This window comes from Danio rerio, chromosome 9 (genome assembly GCF_049306965.1).
Source record: "Danio rerio strain Tuebingen ecotype United States chromosome 9, GRCz12tu, whole genome shotgun sequence".
Classification (NCBI taxonomy): Eukaryota; Metazoa; Chordata; class Actinopteri; order Cypriniformes; family Danionidae; genus Danio; species Danio rerio.
Genome location: NC_133184.1, coordinates 38,643,526 through 38,671,311, shown reverse-complemented (window position 1 = coordinate 38,671,311; position 27,786 = coordinate 38,643,526). Strand labels below are relative to the sequence as shown.

The following is a 27,786-nucleotide window of genomic DNA, read 5'->3' as shown; positions in this document are numbered from 1 at the left end:
AGAAAAATGCTAGCAGGCGTCTGTAGCTCCGCCTCCGCTCCTTTTATTGGTTACGTGAACAAAATGGTTGTTGGCCACGCCCACTACTAGCTTCATTTACACTCTTCAGAAACCCACGGGTGATGTCACTGATACCATACTTTTTACAGTCTATGGCATCAACAAAGCAGCCGTTTCAAAACAAGACTAACATCCTATGCTAAATAGGGAGAGATCATCAGTAATGGGCGGGGCTTTCCTCCTCTGACGACATACAATGGAAGAATGTCAATCAAAGTGTTTCTGCAGCTTGTTTTTATGAAGTGTCATTATAAAAATATTAATATTATTAATACATTTTTACCATTAAAAGCTGGTTATATTCACAAACTGTTGCAACACAACTGTGTTTAAACCCCTTATAAAAGTCATTTTTGCATAATAGGTTTTAAGTGAAGTTTTTTTATAAACTAATTTCGAGAGGATCACATGCTTATGATTGCTTGCAGCTGGTCTCGCATGATTTAATTTCAAGAGTTCACACTTAGCTGATGATTGATAGTAAAGCTAGTTTGGCGTGCTGTCCCGGGAGAGAGCCCTGAGCTTATAAGATCCTCGAGCCCTGGGCTCCCTCCCGTTGCAAGGCGAGAGGGGAGTTTGAGCTCAGGCAGATCTCGATGACTCTCCCTCTTGCTTGTTGTAGCTAAGTGTCAGATATGTATACTGAAAGGTGTACTCAGAGTTTAGCTAATGTATTTTGATTAATTGTTTAGAGTGCTTGTTTTTGAACTGTGGGAGGAAACCGGAGGACCCGGGGAAAACCCACGCGACCATGGGGAGAACAAGCAAACTCCGCACAGAAATGCCGTCTGGTTTGGAAAGGAATTAAACCAGGGGCATTATTCCTGTGAGGCAGCAGCGCTAATCGCTGGCCACCGTGACGCCCGCTTGAAAGGAGGGCAAGTAGGGTTGGGTGGGGGGGTTTCTTCAAGACGAAGATATTGAGATGAGAAAAGTCTGGTTATTTATAGTGAGTTAAGGATCGTCTGATAGGATAATCAGTCATTGGCTAAAGTTGGAACAGCTGTGAACAATCATAAGCATGTGATACTCTCGAAATTTGTTTATGAATAAACTTCACCTATGATTCACCAATCAGACGATTCCTAAGTGACTATAAATACTCTAAGTTCCATATAACAGCCATCATTGTTTTGAAGAATCCCCCCTTCCAGCCCTTCTCCTTCTCCTTTCCTAGATGAGTGGCACGCTGGCCCAGTGGTTAGCACTGTTGCCTCACAGCAAGAACATCACTGGTTCTAGTCCTTACCAAGCCAGCCAACATTTCTGTGCAGAGTTTACACGTTCTCCCCGTGCTTATGTGGGTTTCCCCCAGGTTCTCCGGTTTCCTCCCACGTCCAAAAACATGCAACTTAAGTTAACTGACTAACCCAAATCAGCACCATAGAAATGCTCCTAGTAAGTAGTTATCTCTTAAGAGCAAACACAATCTGTTTATTAGCTACTACAGCAGGGGAGATCTACCTGAGCTCAAACTCCCCCCTCAAATGGGAGGGAGCCCCAGGTTCGAGGATCATATGAGCTCAGGGCTCTCTCCCGAGACAGAATGCCAAACAAACTTTATAATCAATCATTAGCTAAGGGCATGCAAAATAACAAATTTCACCTTCACAGTATGTAAACGATTTCTTGAAAGTCTAAATTTCCCCACAGGATTGACCTACTATTGCTTTTTTTTCTCACAGAGAAAGCAAAAGAACATGGTAATTTACGCCACGGTCATATGCCACACTGAAATCCCCTGCTGTCCCTGCAGAGGTTTGCCACCCAGAACCAACATCAAGTCCGGCATGTGGAGGAACATCTCATCCTCGCTTTCCTCCGCCAGCTCACAACTTTTCCTCTTCTCACCAACAGCCTCCTGATTCTCAAAGGTGAGACAGCTGCCTTTTAGTTTAGAGTCTTTCAGTGTGATGCTAAAATCTGCTAAATACTTCTTACTCTCCTTGTGGAACGTCTGGAGCTCAATGCATGGCTCCTGTAAAGTGGTCCGGGAAGGTTGGCACTTGTTCTTGAAGGGTCTTAGCTTGTTCTTGATGTTGTGAGAGTTGGGTATTTCCCTGTAATAGATGCTAGTCTGTGTTGTTGGCTGGAAACTCTGCCCTAAGCCAACACTGCAGTGATGGATCCGGTACACAGAGGCTGATCCAGGCAGCAATGGCAGCTTCTTCCAGGTTTGGGTTTCCAGGTTGAACTTCCACAAACTGTTCTGAGGGGAACTCTGGGTTTCACCTCCTCCAAATATCAGTATGCTGTCCTTAAACAGTACAGCTGAGTGACCAACCAGCCTGGACGGACCTGAACTGCAGGGTATGAAGGAATAATAGCTGTATTAGAGAGTGTTTTCAGATCTGTAGATTGTTTTAAAAAGAGACATAAAGGTATAGTTTACCTAACAATGAGAGTGTTGTCAACATTTACCACTTAACCAGATTTTTTTTTATTTTGTTGAACAAAAAAAGTTGATATATTGAAGAATGATAAAACCTGTATCTATTGACTTGCATAGTATTGTTTCCTACTATGGATGTCAATGGTTAGTGGTCTCAAACATTTTTCAAAATATCTTATTTTATAATAGACAGAATAATAAACCTAAACTGGTTTGGACCGAAAAAAAGGGTGGGTAAATGCTGACAGAATTGTCATTTTTTGGGGAACTATCCCAAACTGGATTCCTGGAGGGCCGCAGCTCTGTGCAGTTTTGCTCCATTTCTAATCAAACACAGCTGATTCCACTAATGAAGGTCTTCAAAACTGCTAGAGACTATTAAGCAGGTGTGAGTTGGAGGTGGTTGGAGCTAAACTATGCAGAGCTGCGGCCCTTCAGGAATTGAGTTTGAGATCATTGCTTTAAGGCAATGATATACTCACAATTACATTTTTTGAAGTTGTAAAAAATAAGTTTGCAATACTGCAGCATACAGTTAGTGAATATCCCAGGGCCGCATATGTTATTTATAGTATGTATGTTTTGCATGAAGTAAATCAAGGTTGAACATTGGTTAATATTGTTTGCTTTCACTATGCATCATTTCAAAGTGGTCTAAAATGTTTTTGCAGTTTACATATGAAGAGGCAGGGGTTTTTAAGTCTTTTAAATGGAATCAATCTCAAAATATGATCATCCTTATGCAAGGGGCGCCCATACTTTCCAAAAAGTAAAAGCAATCTATGAAGGCTTTTATATAAACACTCCATTTACACAGTATAAAAGTTCATATTTATTTTTATTATTTGAATAAATGATAAAAACACACTTTTATAATAATTAATCATATTACATGGGTCTAATACATATATTAATTTGAAAATGGTTATAATTTTATGTGACAGAGATTTATATGACTGTGATTTTAATAATAAAAAACTGAAACTGAGTAAATTTCCTTAATGTATACAGTGAATTACTATAATTTGACTTTCCAAGAATTCCATGCGTGTCACTTTAATGTTTTCTTTTTTTTTGTACAATACTACACAGTTTTAGTGTTTTTTTTCTTATCAGTGATTTACATTAGAGTTTTGTACCTGTAATCCACATCTAATGTTGATAAATACTGTTAATTAATTATTTTTTCTTTCTTTTTTCCTCAGATAATTCAGCCTGTTGTAAAGCCAACACACATGGACTTATATTTTCATTCTTTCTTGTCTTTAATAAAAACAAATGCATTAAAATATGTACTTACAAAATTAGTCCACAGAATTAGGCCATTAAGATTAAGAAGCAGTAAATCGTGGCATAGGCAGTATAGGCAAATGCGATGAAGGGCGCAGTACATCCAGGGGGGCGCCAGAAATGGGGGAAGAAAAAAGTGTAACTTCCACTATTCTAAAAACTAGTTGGTATTAAGACTTCAGAAAAGAATAAGCTCACATTCATTTAACTTTGACTAAGACTAATAATTAGACTCTACCTGCAACACAGAGTTAGTTTTTTTTGATGGGTCAACAAGCTTAACATGTTAAAACGTCCCAAACTGTCTGGTGCACAGGGGAGGAAAAAATTAAAGGAAGAGGAGGAAAAATGTGAGAAGAACAGAGGTAATGTTCCGATAAAGATGAATATTTTGATTATTTTGCTGAAGGATGATTGATAACACCATTAACAATTAGCATGACACATGCCTGTCAACCCGATTCTCCTGTATTCTACCATTCTATCCCGCTATTATCCCGTTTAAGAATTTAAATGGACTAATATTAAGCCAATATTGCTGCATGACTGACTTGAAGCTATTAACTTCTCAAACTTGGGCCAATCTCATGATTATTCCTTCCCCACACAGTAGCCCACAATTAAAACTGAAAATGGACTAAAATGTGGAAGTATTTTCAGTTTTTTGTAGTGGCGAGTGATCAACTTCCTATCACAGTCTAACTTCTTAAAGTCAGCCATTGTTATACCAAAATTTAGAGCTTTGTTCATTAATGGATGACCCTCCTGTTATTTCTACACCAATTTTTGCGATCAGCAGAAGATGATCTATGACTGATTGAAGGATAGATAGAATGTTGTTCAAGAAACTCACTGGAATTTGATGCAGCTCCAAGTTTGACTGGCAGAACTCCAGCTCCACAGGTCCTTCTGTTCTCTCAAGCCCTGCAAGCCACCGTAGAGGTACATCCATTCCCCGTGTGTCACAGCTGAGTGACTGTGTCTGGGACCAGGCCCAACTTGTGCACTGCTTCGTAGAGACCACAGCCTGGATTCTACAGTAAGATGTAGAAAATATTTTTTTTTAGAAGAGTCGCCCGACTGTGTGTAAATTATAGAAATTACAGTGGAGATCAAAATTAGAGAACGATCTACAGTTTCCAAAATGTTGAGGTCTAAATTTTAAATTATCCTAACAAGAGTAAAATAGCATATTCAAGTCATAATTCAAAGTTTCGATCAATTCAATTAGCAATTGGTTAAATCTTGCAACCGGAATTGCTCACCAGTTTAATAGCTGTTTCCATCCAAATATGTGAATTGGATTTATGCACAAAACTGGAATATTGCAAAAAATATATGCAAAGAAAGCACTGTTTTTATCAATGAGTCAAAGAGAATAGTTACTTCCTGATAAACAGTAGCCAAATATCAAAAAGAAAAATGCTTAGTAAGAGAAGGTAGGCCTTTTTCTTATATGATAAATTATTTGCACCTCATAAGATAAAATTCAATGATTGTGCGATGTCTTTTAGATCGGTTAGATCGCTCTTTGGGAGCACAACCGCTTAAGTCAGTTCTGAAAGGTAATATTACCAAACCACTGTGATGACAGACATTGGCTGAGGGATTTTAGAATGACCGAAACAACATTTCAGATGTTGTGCAATGCAGTGTTGTCACCAAATTGAAATTTTGCTACCATTCAGTATTGAAGTTTTTAAAACGTTCCCTTGTGTGCATTCTTAAACACTGCTGATAGGCCATTGTGATTACATGCTCAATAGAAATGACTGTGGTTGGCTGTGAAGGTCACCGTTTCACCATTATTCACCAAGCGCAAACACAGATACAGGGATACTGGAGGGTTTCAAATTCGTGTTGATCAGCTGGTCTGTTTATGAGCTGACATGCGAGCGATCCGCTGATGAAACGCCTCTTTTACACATGAAAAGCCTTTTTTACACATGCAGACCTTTCTGAAAATTACCGGCAATTTTCCGGAAAGGTCTGTATGTGTTAACGGGCCCGTTTTGAAAATACCGGTAAATTCGTTCTGGCATTTTTCCGGAAAGAGAGTTGAAACATTAACGGTAATGCTGTGCTGTGTAAATACAAAGGGAAGATTGCCGGAAAGAGCGTGTTCATGTCTAGAATGCGCTGACGTGAGACGTCTACTTCAGCCAACCAGAACACTCAGATGCATTTACATCCGCACAGTTTATGAAAATAAAAGCCTTTGAATATTTTTCCAGACACATTTAGCTGGTAATTAATTGGTAATTTAGTCAAGTGTGTAAACATTGAGCTGCTGCAGTTTGCATTTCCACCTTTAGATGTCTCACAAAACAGCTGCATGAAGCAAAGCCATTTAGAGCTCATTTCTGGTTAATGATGCCAGATTTTACTGGTATTTTGGAATGGATGTGTGAATGGTCTTTTCCGGAAAAATTATGTAACGTCCCTGCCTGTGTGAACACCACCTTTTTTATAAATTTACCGGTAAAGTCATGACATTTTCTGGATATTTACCAGTATCACTGTGTGAAAGGGGCTAATGACCAATCAGCGCTGTTTAAGAACATACTCAATAGTGCTCAAATGTTGGCGAGAAATTGATGTTTTGTTTTTTTATTTCAGTACCGAATAGTACCAAATTCCAGTATCGTGACACTGGTGCAGTGTGGTCAATCCGCTGGTTTGTCCATTAATGGCTTCTCATTTCGTATACTACATGATCTGTTAAACAAAATCACATAACTTTTTAGATGCACATGCTGGATTTTACTTGGTAATATGTGCCAATATTCCAAAACCTACTTAAAAATATGGTCGTGTAAACATAGTGTAAGGATCTAAGTTTAATAGAATTTGTACTGACACTCCACTGACAAACCTCTCATCAGCAGAAAAATCGAACGACTAGACTAAAGGCTGATTTATTCTTCTGCATCAAGCATACGTGTACGGTCCGGTGCAGCTTGCACGCGTTCACATGGCCCTCACCGTGGCTCTCTCAAAAAACACATCGCAACGACGTATAGTGCAATCTCTCTGATTGGTCAGCTTGGTAGTGGTGAAGAGCATGAGTGGTACTGAGACTCGCAAGCCTGATGGAGCAAGTGTTTACTAGTGTCGAGTCACAAGAAGTAGCTCCAGATGGAGACTTTAGTTCTGTGTTTACCTTATGATTAAAGTTGTTGCATATCCGCCGGTTCCTGCCACTGAATGAGCGAGTTTTAGCTACTTGTAGCGTTAAAAAAAAACTAAATACCAGCGAAAAAAGAGGAACATGAAAACCTACTGTCAGCTAGCGTTTTTTAAGTGTTATTGCAGAGCAACACAAACAGCAAACAGAAGAATAGATGCATGACTACGTGCCAGGTACGTGCCGTGGGTCAAGCCGATTACTCAACGCAGTAACTGTCAATGCAGAGAACTGACCAAAAGTTCATCTAACTGGGGAAATAGTGAGCCCAAAATGTGTGCAGAAGTCAGTAGAGGTGAAGGGGGAAGTGTGAAGGTCTGATATTGTCTGCAGCAGAAGTGGGGTTTTTACATGGCAGAGTGAATGCAAATGTTTATCATAAGCTCTTTCAACAACATGTGGTTCCTTCCCTGAATTCACCACCCATTCATGCAGTACAATGAGCCCTGTCACACATCACACAGTAATGAGTAAAGGAGTTCCTTTAAACTGAAAACACTGCAATAATGAAATAAAGAAAATGAAAGCCCAGAAAATATTTGGCAATTCTTTTTGCGACAATGTTACGGCTGAGAGAGAAATGAGAGTCACTGAACTGTGAAGAGACAGAAGAAGAGCTAATCAAGATCACAGCAGAGCAGTGTGAGAGACTAGCGATGCCTGTGAGAGACTAGCGATGTCCTGCGACCTATAAGAGACTAGGGATGCCTGTGAGAGACTAGCAATGTCTGTAAGAGACTAGCAATGTTTGTGTGAGAGACTAGCAATGTCTGTGAGAAACTAGTTATGTCCTGTGAGAGACTAGCAATATCCTGTAAGAGACTAACAATGTCTGTGAGAGACTAGCGATGTCTGTGAGAAACTAGTGATGTCCTGTGAGAGACTAACAATGTCTGTGAGAGACTAGCAATTTCCTGTGATAGACTAACATTGTCTGTGAGAGACTAGCGATGTCTTTGAGAGAATAGCAATGTCTGTGAGAGACTAGCAATGTCTGTGAGAGACTAGCAATTTCCTGTGATAGACTAACATTGTCTGTGAGAGACTAGCGATGTCTTTGAGAGAATAGCAATGTCTGTGAGAGACTAGCAATTTCCTGTGATAGACTAACAATGTCTGTGAGAGACTAGCGATGTCCTGTGATAGACTAACAATGTCTGTGAGAGACTAGCGATGTCTGTGAGAAACTAGTGATGTCCTGTGAGAGACTAACAATGTCTGTGAGAGACTAGCAATTTCCTGTGATAGACTAACATTGTCTGTGAGAGACTAGCGATGTCTTTGAGAGAATAGCAATGTCTGTGAGAGACTAGCAATGTCTGTGAGAGACTAGCAATTTCCTGTGATAGACTAACATTGTCTGTGAGAGACTAGCGATGTCTTTGAGAGAATAGCAATGTCTGTGAGAGACTAGCAATTTCCTGTGATAGACTAACAATGTCTGTGAGAGACTAGCGATGTCCTGTGATAGACTAACAATGTCTGTGAGAGACTAGCGATGTCCTGTGATAGACTAACAATGTCTGTGAGAGACTAGCGATGTCTGTGAGAAACTAGTGATGTCCTGTGAGAGACTAACAATGTCTGTGAGAGACTAGCAATTTCCTGTGATAGACTAACATTGTCTGTGAGAGACTAGCGATGTCTTTGAGAGAATAGCAATGTCTGTGAGAGACTAGCAATGTCTGTGAGAGACTAGCAATTTCCTGTGATAGACTAACATTGTCTGTGAGAGACTAGCGATGTCTTTGAGAGAATAGCAATGTCTGTGAGAGACTAGCAATTTCCTGTGATAGACTAACAATGTCTGTGAGAGACTAGCGATGTCCTGTGATAGACTAACAATGTCTGTGAGAGACTAGCGATGTCCTGTGATAGACTAACAATGTCTGTGAGAGACTAGCGATGTCTGTGAGAAACTAGTGATGTCCTGTGAGAGACTAACAATGTCTGTGAGAGACTAGCGATGTCCTGTGATAGACTAACAATGTCTGTAAGAGACTAGCGATGTCTTTGAGAGACTAGCGATGTCCTGTGATAGAATTACAATGTCTGTGAGAGACTAGCGATGTCTTTGAGAGACTAGCGATGTCCTGTGATAGACTTACAATGTCTGTGAGAGACTAGCGATGTCTTTGAGAGACTAGCGATGTCCTGTGATAGACTTACAATGTCTGTGAGAGACTAGCGATGTCTTTAAGAGACTAGCGATGTCCTGTGAAAGACTAACAATGCATGTGAGAGACTAGCCATGTCCTGTGAAATACTAGCAATGTCTGTGAGAGACTAGCAATTTCCTGTGAGAGACTAACAATGCATGTGAGAGACTAGCCATGTCCTGTGAAATACTAGCAATGTCTGTGAGAGACTAGCGGTGTCCTGTGAGAGACTAGTGATGTCCTGTGAGAGACTAGTGATGTCCTGTGAGAGACTAGCAATGTCTGTGTGAGACTAGCCATGTCTTTGAGAGACTAGCCATGTCTGTGAGAGACTAGCCATGTCTTTGAGAGACTAGCCATGTCTGTAAGAGACTAGCCATGTATTTGAGAGACTAGCCATGTCTGTGAGAGACTAGCCATGTATTTAAAAGACTAGCCATGTCTGTGAGAGACTAGCAATGTTTGCGCAACTAAAATTTCGAACTAAAATTCCTAATCCTGAACTATGAAGATTTTATTAAACCAGGTATTTACAAACTCTTCTCTACTTTTGAATGTTATACAGTGTGCATGTAAGTAAATGTTGAATATTTGGATTTGTTTGCTTACAAAACAGCATAATAATGATAGTGAGATAAATAAGATAATACTTACCAAAATCAAATTTCCAAAATTCCTTTGTCGATCCTTTTATATCAATGTATCCACCATAGATGTACATCGATGACCCCAAGATGACTGCACTGTGACCTTTTCTGTTCCCCGGTGTCACTCCCTACAAAAACAGTTTGCTGTATCACACAAGATCATTGATGTTACAGCTGTAACTCTTTGTAAAAAATCTGTTTACCTGTAGGGCCACACTGGCAGCTTTCCAGTTAATCCAGCACTCTTTACCTGCAAAGAAAATAAAACTGAAGAGGTAAAAACAGCAATAATCATACATACATACAGCTAAAGTATTACTATTACTAAAGCATAAGGGGACAAAAATACATACAAATTCAGATTTTTTTTAAATACAAGCTCATTTCTTTTTTCTGAAGACGTTTTAAAGAATGTTGGCACCCGGTAGACACTGACATTCATAACCATAGTTTGTAAAAATAATATGGAAGTCAATGGGTATCGGTTTCCAAATTCTTCAAAGTATCTGTAACCATCACCACCAATCTAGGGATCTAGGGACTGTAGTTCGCTGGTGAACTACACACACACACACCAAAATAACTATTACTACCAGAATGCTTTGCACCTATCTCCCCTGCTTCAGCTAATGGTCATTTGGACACACACACACAGCTGTGAGTCATTCCCACTCATTACCAGGACTATATATTTCAGTTTGTGTTTCCTTCTCATCTCATCTCTCGTTTTTTTTTTTTCGTTTTTATTTGCTGTATATATGGTCCATGTAGTCCATGTAATCAGTATTTGAGCAGCTCCCAGCTGTGTGTGTGTAATCAAAGAACTGGAACAGTTGAGTATTTGGTGCATTGCAGGATTTGTAGTGCCTTTGGTGGCAGATTTGTAGTTCTCCAGCGATCTGTATGCACTAGATCAGATAGACTAGTGATTGTGACAGTATCTTCTTTTGTGTTCAATGAAAAATAACGGGTGTGGATGAAGTTGGTAAATAATGACATAATATACATTTTTAGGTGAACTTTGTGATATGAAATGAAGTAAAAAAGACTTTTATGTTTAAATATGGATTTAATAAAAAACAAATACCTGTATCAAACACCCAAAGAGGTGTTTTTGAGTTAGAATATGATGAATCTCTCAATCCTCCAAAGACATATAAAAATCCCTAAGAAAAAAATAAGAAATTCGGTTACGGCACTTATTTACAATATGGTTATATAACACTGATAAATATCTATTCTGTGATTAGGTAGATACTACAGAACATCAGTGTACTTTCAACAATAATTAACTTATTTCAGGCAAGAACAAAGACAATCAAATGTAAATACTACATTATTGCTCAATTCAAGCTTGGATAAATAAAACCTTGAAAAAGTTCATTAGTTATTGTTTGTTTACAACAGTTCTCTGAGGAAACATCAACTAAAGAAAATATTTGATATTCCTGTTCCCATCATGCACTGGGAAACACTGGGCAAGCAATTTTTCCAGTTTAACAGTTACACTGACCGGTCACTTTATTAGGTACACCTGTCCAACGGCTTTTTAACGCAAACTTCTAATCAGCCAATCACATGGCAGCAACTCAATGCATTTAGGCATATAGACATGGTCATGTGGATCTGCTGCTGTTCAAACCGAGCATCAAATAAAGAGAAAATATTCTGTGAGCGGTAGTTCTGTGGGCGCTAATGCTTTGTTGTTGCCAGTGGTCAGAGAAGAATGGCCGATAAGTTTGAGCTGATAGAAAGAAACAGTAATTGAAATAACCACTCGTTACAACTGAGGTATGCAGAAGAGCATCTCTGAACGCACAACACGTTGAATCTTGAGGCGTAAACCTTAAAGACCACACCGGGTGCCACCCCTGTCAGCTAAAAAAAAGAAACTGAGGCTACAATTCGCACAGGCTCACTGAAATTCCAATTTAGAGCACCTTTGGGTGATTTGGTGGGTGAAACTGGAGATTTGCAGCCAACAAATCTGCAGCAACTGTATGATACTATCATGTCAATATGGACCAAAATCTCAGAGGAATATTTCCAGTACCTTGTTAAATCTATGCCACAAAAGATTAAGGCATTTCTGAAGGCAAAAGGGGGTCCAACCCGGTTTTAGAAAGGTGTACCTAATAAAGTGGCCAGTAAGTGTTTATTTACACTGTTGTATAGTTTATTTTGCTGTTGATGTAGTAACTTCTATTTTATGACATCTAAGCTTTTTATACTCAAAATGGCAAATTCAAATAGAATACTAATTGAACTGTTACAGTCGTGTATTGTGCATCAAGTATTGAATTCACTGTTCGGTTAGGTGTACCCCATTATCTCAATTTTTGTCCGTATGTTGTCATATTCCAACAAGACATGCTGTGTTATTTACTTAAATGTTTTAGATAAAGAATACATTTCAATAGAAAATTATTATTTATGTAAAATTTACAAACAAAGGGAGTAAAATGTACTTGAAAGTATTACAAAGAAAACGTCAAATGATTAAGTAATAATTACTTGACAAACAATGTTAATGTACTTAGTTAAGCAAACTTGGTTAAGCAAATTACACAAAGTAAATTTTATTTTTTTTTTCCATGTAGAGGATATGATAAGGATATATGAATATAGAAATCTATGTAATTGTGATAAATTGTTAGTCTGAAATGTCATATTGTTCATGCTGTGACTTTCAATTACCTGGTGTGCTACCATGGTGTGCTCTTCCACTTCTTCAGGTGCTTCTTCGCTATCACAGGGAAGCTCAACCCAGTCGTTACAGACTAAAAATACGGAAATCCTCTTAAATTCAAATTATCTAATTCTTTAGAATCCATATACTGTGTAATAACAAGCACAGGCGTCAAATGCCTGAGATAACTAGCAATGACTTACCCACATTGTATTTCCAGAAATCTCTCAGTGAGCATTTTTCTCTGCCACCTAGCAAGTAAACATGTCCTCTGTGGGCACAAGAAGCATGCTTGTAACGATCACATGGTGCAGGGCATTGCTGAGGCACTGGAGTCCACAAGCAAGCACCGCTCCCCTGGTTCATGCTTGGGCTCCGAGAGTCTCATGGGTTAATCTCTGCGAAGAAAAGCACAAAATGCACAGGGAATACTCATGAAGTCAGGTTAAGTACTTCCGTGAATGGTCGGACAACAATATTGCAAAGAAAGGAATTTTTATTACGGTGTCAGGTGAGGCATTAGGTAAGTGTTGAGCAAATATTTGACAAGAAAACACTTATGCAGTATTTATAGTAAGCAATGCTGCGTGTTTTACATCACGTACTGTAGTTAAAATGGACAAAGATCAATATAAAATAAGAATACTGAGGAAAAATGTAGAGAAAATATTTCTATTTAGATGATTTTTATCCTTATACAAAGTAGTTGTTTTAAATATTTTCTGAACAGTTAAATTCACAGAAGAGGAGCAGTGCTAGATGTCCAACATCTAAACACACAGTTTACTTTGTGCATAGACCCAAAACACTAATGAAGCAAGAGGAATTTAAGTCTGCACACGGTTATATGCACCTCCTTTAAAAATTATTTTATTTTATGCATTACCTGAGACCATAAAAACAAATGAAGCATGCAAAAGATATATATATATATATATATATATATATATAAAAAGGTGTTTATGTTTCATTTTTTCAAATCTCTTCGTAAGGTTACTTGGTGCTAGGGCTGGGCAATTAGGGAAAAATACCTAATTGGGGTTTTTTTCAGACGGACATTGCGATTTGCTTTAAAGCTGATTATTGTAATTTAAGCTTCATCTCAATAATCTGTAAGCCGTGACAACAGTTCTAGCTCTTAAAATTTTCCTAGATGTATGGTGTTGTTGGGAGTAGTAAGCAACAAATGGGTGTTGTAACACAAGATTCAATCGTTTCTTCTCGTGTAATAGCATAGATCACAACACCAATATCATGTCTGCGATGCCTCACAACACCATCTCAAAAAGTCTAGCATGTTTCATTTTCTGATAGCGGAATGGTTTTGAAGCACTTCACCTCAGATGTTATTCATTATTTTTGTTAATATATATATATATATATATATATATATATATATATATATATATATATATATATATATATATATATATATATATATATATAAATATATATATATATATATATTGCAGCCTCTTGCGATTAACTAATTGTAAAATTTCAAATAGCGATTTGATATCGATTCATCGCACAGCACTACTTGGTGCACTCCAGCACCTCTTAAAACATCAAAAGTAACCATGGATATCACATCATGATATGTAAGTACATACCAATCTCGCCTTTAGAAATTTTAATAAACATTGATGGTAAAAATCCTGTTTCTGTCCTCACTTTGGTGTCTCTCTTTTCAAATTTAGACAGACAAATAAACTCCAGCTTGTGGGAGAATGTTGCTTATTTCACACCCCGATGAGTTTGTTGAAACAGCTACAGAAAGCATATGTAGGCTACATACAATGAGCTATAGTCATCTCTATGTGCAATGATATCAAGGTTTTTATGGCAACTATAATTTAAAAGAAGCTACACGACTAGGCCATAAATTATGATTCCCATATATTACATAGGTCTATTATATGATTATTGCACTTTCTATACAAAAACGATTGATGTACGATTCAAAAACCACCCACTTACATTTTATACTGTTCTTTCATAATAATGTCTATACATCATATTAATGTTTCATATAGCTTGCATATACATTAATAAAATTAAAAAACACAATTTCTCATTCAAGGGGATACACATCTGAAATTACGTTTACTAAGGGATTCTTCGTACTTTTCTCAACGTAAACATAATTTATTTGCACACTAATACAAGAAAGCATTCTGTTTGTCGACTTGAAGTGTATTTGTTGCTGACCACGGCATGGTAATAACAGACTTCACGCCCAGCCCGTTATGTATAGCTTACTATCAAGTTACGTAATTGACATTGGTGCGAATATAACTAGAACATTGAAAACGAATCGATTTACAATGGGTAACGTGTTTACTTTCAAAAGATAACGTAAGTTAGCTCGTTACGTTACCCAAATAAAGTAGTGAATGTGTCACATGACTGCGAGGAACTGTTTCAAAGCTTGATAGCAACGAGTGGTGGAAAAGATACTTCGAAAACGCGCGATTTTTATGTTATTGCTAAATGTGAAGTTAATCAGAGTTTGTTATGAAAAGTAGTTTTAAATCCCTTACCGCTTCAAATCGTCTGTCAATGTTTGTTCTCCCGTTATCTTCATTGAAAAGGATGAGCGAAACAGAGGTATGTATAAAGTATCGCTGAATACAAGAGGGAGGGACGAGGGAGGATCTTCTGAAGCGTTTCTTCTCTCTCTCAGGGGTCTGAACTAAACACACTCCCATTTATAACCAAAACACCCCCACCAACTTACAAAAATAGCCAGAACACCAACATATATATCGCACATATGATGCTTGCTGTGCGAGAACTTGTACATTTACAGAAATCCAAGATAGATCGTTATCAACTTCAAGGCATCTTACGAGGCAGACACAAAACTTTGACTTTTAAAGGACATATGCTTATGGACTTTTTTAAAGACATCTCGAAAGTACTAAATACAAAATATGCCTGTCAAAAAGCTGTTACTGTAGCGCCCTCACCGAAAATATGTTATTTAACTTAAGCACACGAAGCATGGAGCTGCTGCTGCTTCACGTCGGTCTCTGTATTGTTTTTTTAATGTATGCACTTAACTGTATACTTTCACAACATTGCAAATCATAACATGATGACACGAAAACATCATATAATATATATATATATATATATATATATATATATATATATATATATATATATATATATATATATATATATATATATATATATATAGTCCCCCTCAATTATTAGAGCCCCTGTTTATTTTTTCCCCAATTTCTGTTTAATGGAGAGAAGATTTATTTAACACATTTCTAAACATACTAGTTGTAATAACTCGTTTATAATAACTGGTTTATTTTATCTTTGCCATGATGACAGTAAATTATATTTTACCAGATATTTTTGAAGACACTTCTGTACAGCTTAAAGTGACATTTAAATGCTTAATTAGGTTAACTATGCAGGTTAGGGTAATTAGGCAAGTTATTGTATAACCATAGTTTGTTCTGTAGACTATCGAAAAAATTTAGCTTAAAGGGGCTAATAATTTTTTCCTTAAAATGGTGTTTTAAAAAATCATAACTGCTTTTATTCTAGTCGAAATAAAACAAATAAGACTTATATTGCAGAATCAATTTATGAGTGATATACAAATACATCCTGCCAAACCTTATTTATCTAAATTGAAAAAAATATATAGATAAGGTCTAGCTTTTGGAAGCAGAGGCCAGAGAGCACTGTTCATTTAATTATGAAAGTATTAGTTAAGATTGGAAAGAGATTCTTTTAGGAAGTTTTGAAAACTTAAGGGACAAAAAGACCCATTGATTATTTTTTGTTAATTTTTTTTATTTTAACGGCCAAATTTCATATAAATTAATGTAAATTGTCAGATATAAATGCTAATTTTATTGCAATTAAAAAAAGTTAATCATTATATTGAGTCCATATTACTCTCAAAAAATCAAAAGGCTATGTGAATTGTACAAGTCTGTATAATGTTCATATTGTTGATATTGTTGATATATGTTGATATTGTTCATATCTCCCCCTTTAAAAATTGTATTAAATTAATACATTGAAATAAATGGAAATTTTAAAAAGTATTTTCTTTTACAAAAAAAAGGAATGTACACATTTAGAAAAACAACTTAGTTTTGACTTTCAATTTCTAATAATTTGTAACCACTTCATCACAAGTATAACTAAAACAAACAATTGAATAGAAAATAATATTGCAAAAGGTCATCATGCTACAGGGATAGTTCACCCAAAAATGACCCCCCCCCACCTTTCTTTTTTGTTGAAAAAAAATATTTTTGAGGAATGGAATGGAAACTTGTAGGCTTAAATAGGTAAGGTAAATTATTTCCATATTTTATATATTATATTTTATTACAATATAATTTAATGCGCAGTCTGAGACCCACTTTATATCATATATCAATCAAGCAGCGAAAATCATTGATTTTAAAGAAACACATCAGTTTTTACCGGAAGCGACTGAGCTGGCCTAATGAAAATGAAAAAGTCCTGTGCGTATCCCATTGATAAAGAACTGATACTAAGGTTGTAGATACGAAAGGTTCACATTATTAAAAGACTACAGACTGACTACAAAATAGAAAACCAACAGGAAGTAATATACAGTAAATGTAATTCCCTACCGTGGCAAAAAATGCAAAGTCTCAATTAAATAACAAACAACTATTACTCATCATGTTTATGAAATTGTTTTCCTCACTTTTCCAGTATTGTGCTGAGCGGTTTTAAAAACAATAAGTTACAGTTTCAGTTGTGTTTCCACATGAGCCTGGAGTGGGGCAGCACAATTACAAACCATTTCGACCCAGAATGGGGTATATGCTTGTGTTTTTCAGCCAATGATAAACTTCCAGTGAAAGCTTAATGTGACTATTTTCTATTTAGTAAGGTTCCTTTTACAGCAGTGATGTTGTAATGTAATTACAACACATTCAGTTAAATAGGCTACTTGTCTGGCCTGAGACACATTTTAAATCTATGCAGTGAATATCACTGATTTTTAAAGAAATCAGACTGTAAACATTTTAATTTTATAATGAAAAAACTGAAAGCACTGAGGTTGGCTGGCTGCTATTAAAGGTCTGTGTGTATATACCCCATTAAATCATGCTGGCAGAGCTCTTGGTGCAGAAGCGTGCTATATTTATTTATTTGATGTTTTTTAAAAATGTAAATTTCAGAAAAAATGTGTCCCTAAAACAGAAATATGTTATCCTCAGACATATCATTGTTTACATTAAACTTGTGTTACCAAAGCACTGGCTCGCGTATTTGTACATACCAGAGAGCACTACAGTGGAAAATGAAACCATATCTGTGCTGACAGGCCTGGATCGACACGGAATGGAACGGTTATGCAAAGAGAACAGACACCCGCTTAGTGGGAAAGTGGCTTAGATTCAGTCCATATGAAAATACAGCTCAGTGGATTATTTTTATTAAAGTATTTAGTGTGACATTCTGTCAGTGAACTAATGTCCATTTTCCAAACAGCCTGAGGGATGTTTCACAATAGCAGGCAAATTCAACCACCAGCCTGAAGCAGCAAAAACCACAGAATGAATCTTCCTACGTATAGTTTTGACTAATACTTTGTTTCCTGCATACCTGCCACTTCAGAAAATTAAACAAAGATGTACACATACATGTTGGAGCTTGCCATGAAGGGGAGTGTATGCTAATATCAACCACACATTTCAGTAAGAAGACAGGGTAGCTTCACTATTCCCTAAAAAACAATAAGCATTGGTTTATAATGCATACACTTCCTACTATAGCACTAAAATACCTCAGTGATTAAAGACTTTAATGCTATATGCTGTTTACGGACTTACAGCTAGTTCTTGATTCAACAACATCATACTCAAGACAGCAGCAAATGCTCTAACACTGAACATCATGCTCTACAAAATGATCCTGAACTAACAGATTGCTAATAATTATTTCCCCTGAGCAAGCGAATATACTCTCACAACACTAGAGGTCGTCAGAACTGTTCTTAGACCTAATATATATACAGTTGAAGTCAGAATTATTAGCCCCACCCCCCACCCCCCTTTGATTTTTTTCTTTTTTAAACTATTCCCAAATTATGTTTAACAGGGCAAGGAAATTTTTACAGTATGTCTGATAATGTTTTTTTCTTCAGGACAAAGTCTTATTTGTTTTATTTCGGCTAGAATAAAAGCAGTTTTTAAAATTTTAAACACCATTTTAAGGTAAAAAAAAAGAAAAAGTATTAGCCTCTTTAAGCAATAAATATTTTTCGAGTCTACAGAACAAACCATTGTTATACAATAACTTGCCTAATTACCCTAACCTGCCTAGTTAACCTAATTAACCTAGTTAAGCCTTTAAATGTCACTTTAAGCTGTATAGAAGTGTCTTGAAAAATATCTAGTCAAATATTTTTCTGTCATCATGATAAAGATAAAATAAATCAGCTATTAGAAATGAGTTATTAAAACTATTATGTTTAGAAATGTGTTGAAAAAAATCTTCTCTCTGTTAAACAGAAATTGGCGAAAAAAATAAACAGGGAGGCTAATAATTCAGGGGGCTAATATACAGTTAAAGTCAGTATTATTAGCCCCCTGAAATACACACACACACACACACACACACACACACACACACACACACACACACACACACACACACACATTATACAGTTGAAGTCAGAATCATTTGCCCCCCTGAATTATTAGCGCCCCTGTTCCCCCCCCACCCCAATTTCTGTTTTGTTTAATAATTTGTACTCATTACTTTTAACTGTTTTTCCTAAAACTGCAAGATAAAAGAAGATTCCAGCACTATTTTTGATAAAGGAGATACTTTTATTGATAATACATCTCTCTTTATACTATAACACGTTTGAGCTTTCTTACTTCCAGGTAAATGGAGTTTTTTTCACACCATAAAATATAATCAGTCAATAAATATAAGTATTTTATATCCGAGAAAACAGCAGCTCTTCTGTTCACTTGCGTCTGTTTGTAGCGCACTGATGACCGGATTAAGATGGCGGCCGCGTTGACGTTTCCATAGTGAGTGGCGTTCTAAAAAAAGAATGTGTTCGAAAAACCGTCGATGACGTTGAGAAACCAGTGTGACCCGCATTAGGTGTCTGACCGTCGCTGACATTAGCGGTATGTAAAGATCTTTCTAAAAGTATAATTTTAGGTTATTATATTTGATTGTTTCAACATACTTTTGGTGAAGGACACAAAGTATTTATTATTTGTCTCCGTCATATCGTTTCAGATCGTCTTATATTACTTTTTTCGCTTAGACTGCATATAGCAGTGCATGTTGTAATTAGAGATGGCTAGATTGTTGACTTGTAAATTTTAGGATTTTAAATATATATATATATATATATATATATATATATATATATATATATATATATATATATATATATATATATATATATATATTTTTTTTTTTTTTTTCTAGATTTATATTCTGTTATCTTCTTTAGTAGCCTATTTATAAATGTAGAATGCCATTTGTCATGTTGTCAGGTTGGTAGACCAATACAATATTTTGTTTGTTTTTATGCTTCATTTGTATATTGCTAATTATCTTGTTTAACATTTGCAGATTGATATTTGTTATGGATCATCAGATAAATTGATCTGTTATAATTTACTTGTAGGCTATGCTGTCAGCTTTAACACACATTGAATATTACTGTACATGTATTGCCAGATAGATTGTCTGGCTGTTGTATTTCTTATTTGTAATTTATGCCGTGTGGCTTTCGATTAAGTTTGTTACCTCAGATTTAAATGAATCTGAATGTGTATTATTGATTTGTAATTTTTGCCGCGTGGCTTTCAATTAAGTTTGTTCCCTCAGATTCAAATGGCTTGGGGCACAGAACATAGATTCATAGACAAACTCTCAAGCAAATTTGCCATGCTTGGAGAAACAAAGAAATTAAAGTTAGTCTCTGTGTGTGCACAGACGGAGCATCTGCGAACCTTACCCAAGTCTGCCTCAAAGTCGTGGTCAGGTGTACAGTTTACGCAAACTCCACAGTTTAAATAAAGGGTGTATATATATATATATATATATATATATATATATATATATATATATATATATATATATATATATATATATATATATATATATATTTTACAATTATTTAGTGGTTCCTCCACATACCACTAGAAGGGAGCTCGAGTAACATTACCACACTTTGAGAACCACTGGTATTAGTTAGGCCTTGTCTGTGTTAGGTTTTTCTTTTTCAGCTAATGGAGAGCAGGCAGAAGAGGGAGACTCACAAGAGCATCGGTGGACAAAAATGCTGGAGAACAGCAGGTTTTGTTCCGTTGGTGTTGTTTTTGTCTTTTGCAGGTTGGAGTGGAGCAGAAGAAGGGGACTTACAGGGGGAACAGTAGAGATATACTATAAGACCTTGAGCTCAGGAAGCAGGTAGAACTGCTTGAACAGACTGAACAATGGAGTTAGTTTCCAAAAAAAAAAAAATGTATCAAGATTAAAGACTTGATATCTTTCTCTTTGGCAGACTGGCATTGAGCATGTGGAGAAACAGGGAAACACACCTCAGTAATGACAAGTTCATCATAATAATTTAGGTATAGCCTTACAGTTTTAAGTTGAATCAAATGAACTTTATAAAACATTTAAAAATGACATATTTAAATTCTTTTACAGAGTGTGACAGAAGGGACGGCATTCAGGTGAACAATATAAACAATGTTTATGTACAGGATGGCAGGTGAGTATGAGCAGGTGAGTATATTGATGCAGATGATAATAGTCCATGAAAATAAACTGGATATTTGACTGTGTAGGCTTGGAGACTGGAGACGATACCACAGATACCAAAGGCCAGATGAGCAACCAAGAGACACCACACTAGGAGAGACAATGGAGATCACAGGAGACGCAAATAACCGATATCTACGAATCAACACTGATGGTAAGTGAGTTCAGTTCTTTCTGTACAAGCGACGAGGCCGAACAGTGAGTGAATGTGAGTGAGTCTTTATAGTGCTGTGATAATGATGATGATGATGGTTGTCAGGTGTGTGTCTAATTAGACTCAGGTGAGGGTGCTTGTGGTGCTTTATTGGGTGAAGAAACTGGTCTAAAGCTGCGGTCACACTAGAGCAGGGATGCTCAATCCTGTTCCTGGAGATCTACCTTCCTGCAGATTTCAGTTGCAACCCTTATCAAACACACCTGCCTGTAATTATCAAGTGCTGTTCAGGTCCTAATTAATTGGTTCAGGTGTGTTTGCTCAGGGTTGGAGCTGAACTTTGTAGAAAGGTAGATCTCCAGGAACAGGGTTGAGCACCCCTGCACTAGAGTTTGTGTGTGCGAAATTCTGGGCGCTGCAAAAAGGGGCGGGTTTAAACAAGATTATTAGACATTACAAAAAGGCGAACGATTGCTCCATGTTTAAATTTCTGTCCAGAGAGGTCATGTTTTGTTCCTCGATTGGTCTCACGCAGTCAAGTGACGCGATTTCGCCGGTCGGAGTTCACCAAGTTTGAACTTTGCACTGCAGCAAACTGCGAAAACTAATGCATGACCCTGCGTTTCCGGTCTGACGCATTCGCGTGCGTATGTATGGAAGTCTATAGAGAGAAAAGTCAAGTGTGAACACAGCTTTACAGTGACAGTAAGTGATGGTTACTGTAGTATTTACTTCAGATAGACAGAGATAGATGAAATATTTTTTGTATGCTTCGTTTGTATATCGCTATCTAATTTAACATTTGCAGATTGTTATTTGTTATATTGTCAGATAAATTGATCTGTTATAATGTATTTGTATGCTATCAGCTTTAACACATTGAATATTACTGCACGTCTATTGAAGGATAGATTGTCTGGCTGTTGTATTATTTATTTGTAATTTGTGCTGTCGACCTGTTTAACATTTGTAGCTTTTGATTGTTATTTGTTTTACTGACAGTTTTACTAATTATTGTAACACATTCAACCATTCTAAGTTTATAAATTGTCATCTTGTAGAGTATTTATGTATAGCTGCGAAACATTATTTGTTAATGTAACTACAGAACCAGACTGGAGACAAGGGTTGATTAAACTTCCAAAGAATGCTATTATGATTAATAATGACTTGAAATCTTTCTATTGTATTTTGAAGATCGGCTGGACCACATGGAGAAAAAAAGGAATCACACACCTCAGCAACCACTGAGAAAAACCACCAAAAATCAGATGGACGGGTGGATAAATGGATGGATGTGCTTCCAAGATGAAGGAGTAGTGGTTGATATAGATAGCTAATTAGGCCTTGTCTGTATCAGGTTTTCCTTTTTCATGTAATGGGAGAAAGTGCAGGCAGAAGAGGAAGACTCACAAGGACCATCTGTGGACAACTATTAAAGTTTTTTTTAGTGCTGTCACACTATCACAGGAGACGTAAGTAAATGATATCTAAGAATCAACTCTGATAGTGTATAGGGAGTTTGGGAGTATAGGGAGATAGAAGAATGGTATCAAAGAATGGTATTAAGATTAATTAATGACTTGAAATCTTTCTATTGTATTTTGCAGATTGGCTTAACCACATGGAGAAAAAAAGCAATCACACACCTCAGCAATGACTGCATTGTAGGAATTTATTTTTTTTTAAATTAGTGGGACGGGTGCATCAATGGACGTCCTTCCAAGATGAAGGAGTGGTGGTTGGTATAGATAGTTAATTAGGCCTTGTCTGTGTCAGTTTTTTTCTTTTTCAGGTAATGGAGAGAGAGCAGGCAGAAGATGGAGACTCACAAGAGCATCAGTGGACATTGATTTAAAAAATGCTGGAGGACAGCAGGTAGGGCTCTGTCAGTGCTGTCTATACAGGAGGTGTGTCCCAAATTGCATTCTTATGCACTATTTTACACCATTTTGTAGTATAATAGTGTAAGCAGTGCATTCATACTGAAATATTATTGTATTCTATAAATTTTATTTTAAAAAAATCAGATGGAGGGGTGGATGAATGGAAGTCCTTTCAAGATGGAGTGGTGGTTGGTATAGATAGTAATTAGGCTTTGTCTGTGTCAGGTTTTTCTTTTTCAGGTAATGAGAGAGAGCAGGCAAAGGAAGGAGACTCATAAGGGAAACGGTGGAGATGTACTTGAAGACCTGAAGCTCAGGAAGCAGGTAGAACTGCTAAAACAGATCGAACAATGGAGTTAGCTTTCAGAAAAATGTATTAAGATTAGTTAAAGATTGGATATACTTGTCTTCGGCAGACTAGTATGGAGCATGTGGAGAAACAGGGAAACACACCTCAGTAATGACAAGTACATCATAACAATTTAGGTACAGCCTTCAATTTTTAAGTTAAACCAAATTAATTTTATAAAACATTTAAAATCTTTAATTTAAATTTTTATGAAGTAAGTGATGGTCAGGTTTTCCTTGAGATAGATGGATGGATGGATGGACGGACAGACAGATAGATGGATAGTTAGTATTAAACAAGCAGGTAAAGCTCTATTGATGTTGTTTTTGTCTTTTACAGAGTGGAGTGGAGAAACTAGGGAATCACCTCAACAATGATAAGACTTTGATGGTCAGGTATCACCTATCGATGATAGATGTCCTTTCAAGAGGAAGGGGGTGGTGGTGGGCTTGAGCCAGGCTCAGACTACAGGAGTTTTAAAGTCCTAACCAATAATGAAATCTGGTTGCAACACACATATGAGGAGAATCTTAGGTGAATTAGCCTACCTAAAATCTTAAACGTGCGCACACTACAAGATATTTAAACTGTAATACTGAAAGTATTACATCGCTTTGTAAACATTTATTATTACCATTTGATGAGTCTCCCCATACAGTTTGATATAGCGCTTGGACCCGGAAGCGGCTTTGCTTGACGTCATACTTAACAAGCGGATTAAGATTATAGTGACCGATAAAACACATCACTCTCTTCACGAAAAAATATCATTTATTATTATACTAATATTAGACCAACTGCCACTACCGACTATTATGCACTCAAAATATATTAGGTTTCTATTTGTGTAGCTGTTATTGGTGGTTTTAAATTAAACAAATGGTGACCAATAAGAAATATGTCCAAGCGAATATCTAATAATAATAATAATAATAATTGGCTTATAATCTGTCCATCATGCCGTGATGTGCTGTGCTTTCTAGTTCAAAAGCAAAAATGTTACTTGTTGCACTGTCTATATAGTGTAAAACATATAATAATTCACTGAAAGAAATGTAAAATATGGTCTGCAGTTATCTCTCTCTGAAAAAAAAAACTGTCATAGCATATAGGTTTACAGGACTAGATGCAGGCCTAATGGTTTTTTATACAGTGCATACTATTCTATCCCCTATCCTATACAAAGCCCTCAGAGAAAATATGTATTTTTAATTTCCTAAAGCACATTATAATGTTTAATCATTATGTTTTTTAGAGATAACTGCAAAGTAGTAGACCTAGCTACACATCACAATCATAAATATTCGCACATACAGAATAAGGTTAGTGGCTAATGAAAAACGATAATTTAAGCTTATTATAAATTATACATTCATTCATTCATTTTCTTTTCTTGTCGGCTTAGTACCTTTATTAATCTGGGGTTGCCACAGCGGAATGAACCGCCAACTTATCCGGCACATGTTTTTTTTACGCAGTAGATTCCCTTCCAGCTGCAACCCATCACTGGGAAACACTCATACAGTCTCATTCACACACATACAGACAATTGTAGCTTATCCAATTCACCTGAACCGCATGTCTTTAGACTGTGGGGGAAACTGGAGCACTCGGAGGAAACTCACGCAAACATGGGGCGAACATGCAAACTCCACACAGAAATGCCAACTGACCCAACCGAGGCTCAAACCAGCAACCTTCTTGCTGTGAGGCGACAGCACTACCTACTGCACCACCGCGTAACCTATTATAAATTATTTATTCATTCATTCATTTTCTTGTGGGCTTAGTCCCTTTATTAATCCAGGGTCGCCACAGCGGAATGAACCGCCAACTTATCCAGCAAGTTTTTACACAGGATGCCCTTCCAGCTGCAACCCATCTCTGGAAAATATTATAAATTAACCTATATTTATTTATTTATTAAAACTGATGTGATTCTCCCCAGCTCTTTCTTTAGGGATGCTTGGAGGCCATTGTCACAGCCACAAACGTGAATAACTCACTTTTTTATTACTTATTATTTTTATTTTTGTAATATTTGACCAATTGCTACTTTAGGAAAACAATAACCTGCGCTCAAAATAGGCTACATTACGTCTCAGTTTGCATAGCTGTTCATGCAGTTAGCCTATAAAAATAAATAAATACACACAAGGTGAGCTGCAAGTATCTGCTAAATTCTCTCTCACTCTCACACACACAAACATTCGTTTCATAAATGTGTTTAATATACAGCTAATAATAATAGACATTTTGGATGTTTCTCAGGGTATGACATGCAGGCAGTGGACTGTAGAATGAAAATATGTTGCTTGTTCATTTGCACAATATGTCTAAACAAATGTCCTATAATATTAATATTTATAACAATAATTTTAATCTCTCCGTCTTGCTGCGATGTCTGTGCTGTGACTGGCAATAACCTAGCCTATTAGATTGCTATAGTCTATTTAAAAGCGAAATTGTACCTGTTGCACATTTAATAAGCTCAGTAGTGTAGAAAAATTTTATAATTAATAATCCCTGATTTTCAGTTATCGGTCTCTGTCTAAATATTCTCATAACTTGAAAAATTATCTTATAGATTTAGCCTACTCTTTCTTAGTTTATGGGACTAGGCTATATAGTCGTAGTCCTAATAATTTTTTTAGGCTATTAAACTAATTCTATCCTCATCACAGAAAAAAAAAAAAAATTCTAAAAACAATTTAATATGTTTAATCATTTTGGATATGGAGATAACTGGCAGCGTTTTAGTACCCGGCTACACGTGTCATAAATATCTGCACACCAGTATAATAATAATGTTAAATCTGGCTAATAACAAAGGATAATTCAAGCATATTCAATAAATTTTATTTTATTTTTATTTATTTATTTATTTATTGAAAACAACACAATTCTCCCTAGCTCATGACTTTGTCAATACGGAATAGATTGGAACAGCTGTTATAAGCCCGCAAGCCTTAAAATCCTGCATGTCAAACATGTTTGCTTTGATCAGGGAGGCTCTGATTTGTGTTCAAGATCAAAAGATTTTATTTAACGATAATAACAGATAATCTGCGCTGAGAATCGAAACCAATCAAAGTCCTCAACATGATTTTATCTCTAATTTACGGAAGGTGAAAATAAATTGGGCTAAAACTTCTGTAGTCTGAGCCTGGCTTTAGATAGTCAGGTAGGTGTCTTGTCTGCGGCAGATGTTTCTTTTTCAGATAATGCACACACAACATGCAGAAGAAGGAGACTCATAAAAGCATCGGTGGACATTTATCTGAAGAACACTGGAGAGCACTGTGTTTATTGCTGGAGATCAGTCAGCATGTAGAGCTCTGTCAGTCCTGTCTTTGTCTTTTGCAGATTAGTCTGGGATATGTGGAGAAATGGGAATCACACCTCAGCAGTGACTGCAAACTGATGGTCTGGTACGGTATTTCCTGAATGGATAGATGGATGGATGAATGAATGATAAATAGATGTCCTTCCAAGAGGAAGGGGGTGGAGGTGGGCTTAGATAGTCAGATAAATGTCTTGTTTGTGGCAGGTATTTCTTGTTCAAGTAATGGACACACTGTTGGCAGAACAAGGACAATCACAAGAGCATCTGTGGGGATTCATTGAGGAACACTGGAGAACATCTTGTGCATTGCTGGAGCTCAGCAAGTATGTAGAGCTCTGTTAGTCCTGTCTTTGTCTTTTACAGACTGGAGTGCAGCATGTGGAGACAAATAGGAATTTTAGACCTCAACAATGACTGGATACTGATGATCAGGAATATCCTTCAAAAAGAGATGGATGGGTGCATGGATGGATGCCCTTTCAAGAGGAAGGGGTGGTGGTGGGCATAGATTGTTAGATAAATGCCTTGTCTGTGGCTGTAATTTACATTGTAGGTAATGGAACCACAACAGGCAGAAGAAGGAGACTCACAAGAGCATCAGTGGAGAATATCTGAAGAACACTGGAGAACACTGTTTATTGCTGGAGATCAGTCAGCATATAGAGGCTCTGTTAGTCTTGTTTTTGTCTTTTGCAGATTAGTCTGGGACATGAGAAGAAATGGGAATCACACCTCAGCAGTGACTGCAAACTGATGGTCTGGTTAGGTATTTCCAAAATGGATGAGTGAATGAATGAATAGATG

General features: G+C 36.7%; 2 protein-coding genes across 20 annotated transcripts; one reads left to right on the top strand and one right to left on the bottom strand.

Annotated features, from left to right (window-relative positions):
- On the bottom strand, positions 1-15,070 carry klhdc3l (kelch domain containing 3-like). 6 transcript variants are annotated; one of them, XR_012385551.1, is made up of 9 exons: positions 14,968-15,070; positions 12,628-12,822; positions 12,433-12,515; positions 10,823-10,901; positions 9,939-9,985; positions 9,743-9,863; positions 4,596-4,776; positions 1,604-2,363; positions 1-577 (listed from the first exon to the last, which is right to left on the bottom strand). XR_012385551.1 is itself a non-coding variant. In XM_073912908.1 (8 exons), the coding sequence occupies exons 2-8, from the start codon at positions 12,660-12,662 to the stop codon at positions 1,769-1,771; spliced, it is 1,137 nt and encodes a 378-aa protein (XP_073769009.1). In that variant the 5' UTR covers positions 12,663-12,822; positions 14,968-15,070; the 3' UTR covers positions 903-1,768. The 6 variants fall into 6 exon arrangements, 2 of the variants coding, with proteins under 2 accessions (XP_073769009.1, XP_683707.1); XR_012385550.1 differs by having other exon boundaries at positions 1,611-2,363; XR_012385553.1 differs by having other exon boundaries at positions 12,632-12,822.
- LOC101886505 (uncharacterized) lies at positions 14,836-27,786 on the top strand. 14 transcript variants are annotated; one of them, XM_073912914.1, is made up of 10 exons: positions 19,540-19,590; positions 20,692-20,776; positions 21,134-21,197; positions 21,274-21,401; positions 22,599-22,680; positions 22,762-22,876; positions 23,012-23,068; positions 23,181-23,279; positions 23,513-23,611; positions 23,976-26,320. In XM_073912914.1, the coding sequence occupies exons 2-6, from the start codon at positions 20,710-20,712 to the stop codon at positions 22,778-22,780; spliced, it is 360 nt and encodes a 119-aa protein (XP_073769015.1). In that variant the 5' UTR covers positions 19,540-19,590; positions 20,692-20,709; the 3' UTR covers positions 22,781-22,876; positions 23,012-23,068; positions 23,181-23,279; positions 23,513-23,611; positions 23,976-26,320. The 14 variants fall into 14 exon arrangements, 13 of the variants coding, with proteins under 13 accessions (XP_073769013.1, XP_073769010.1, XP_073769018.1 ...); XM_073912912.1 differs by lacking the exon at positions 19,540-19,590 and adding an exon at positions 14,836-15,034 and having other exon boundaries at positions 22,599-22,876; XM_073912913.1 differs by having other exon boundaries at positions 19,542-19,590; positions 22,599-22,876.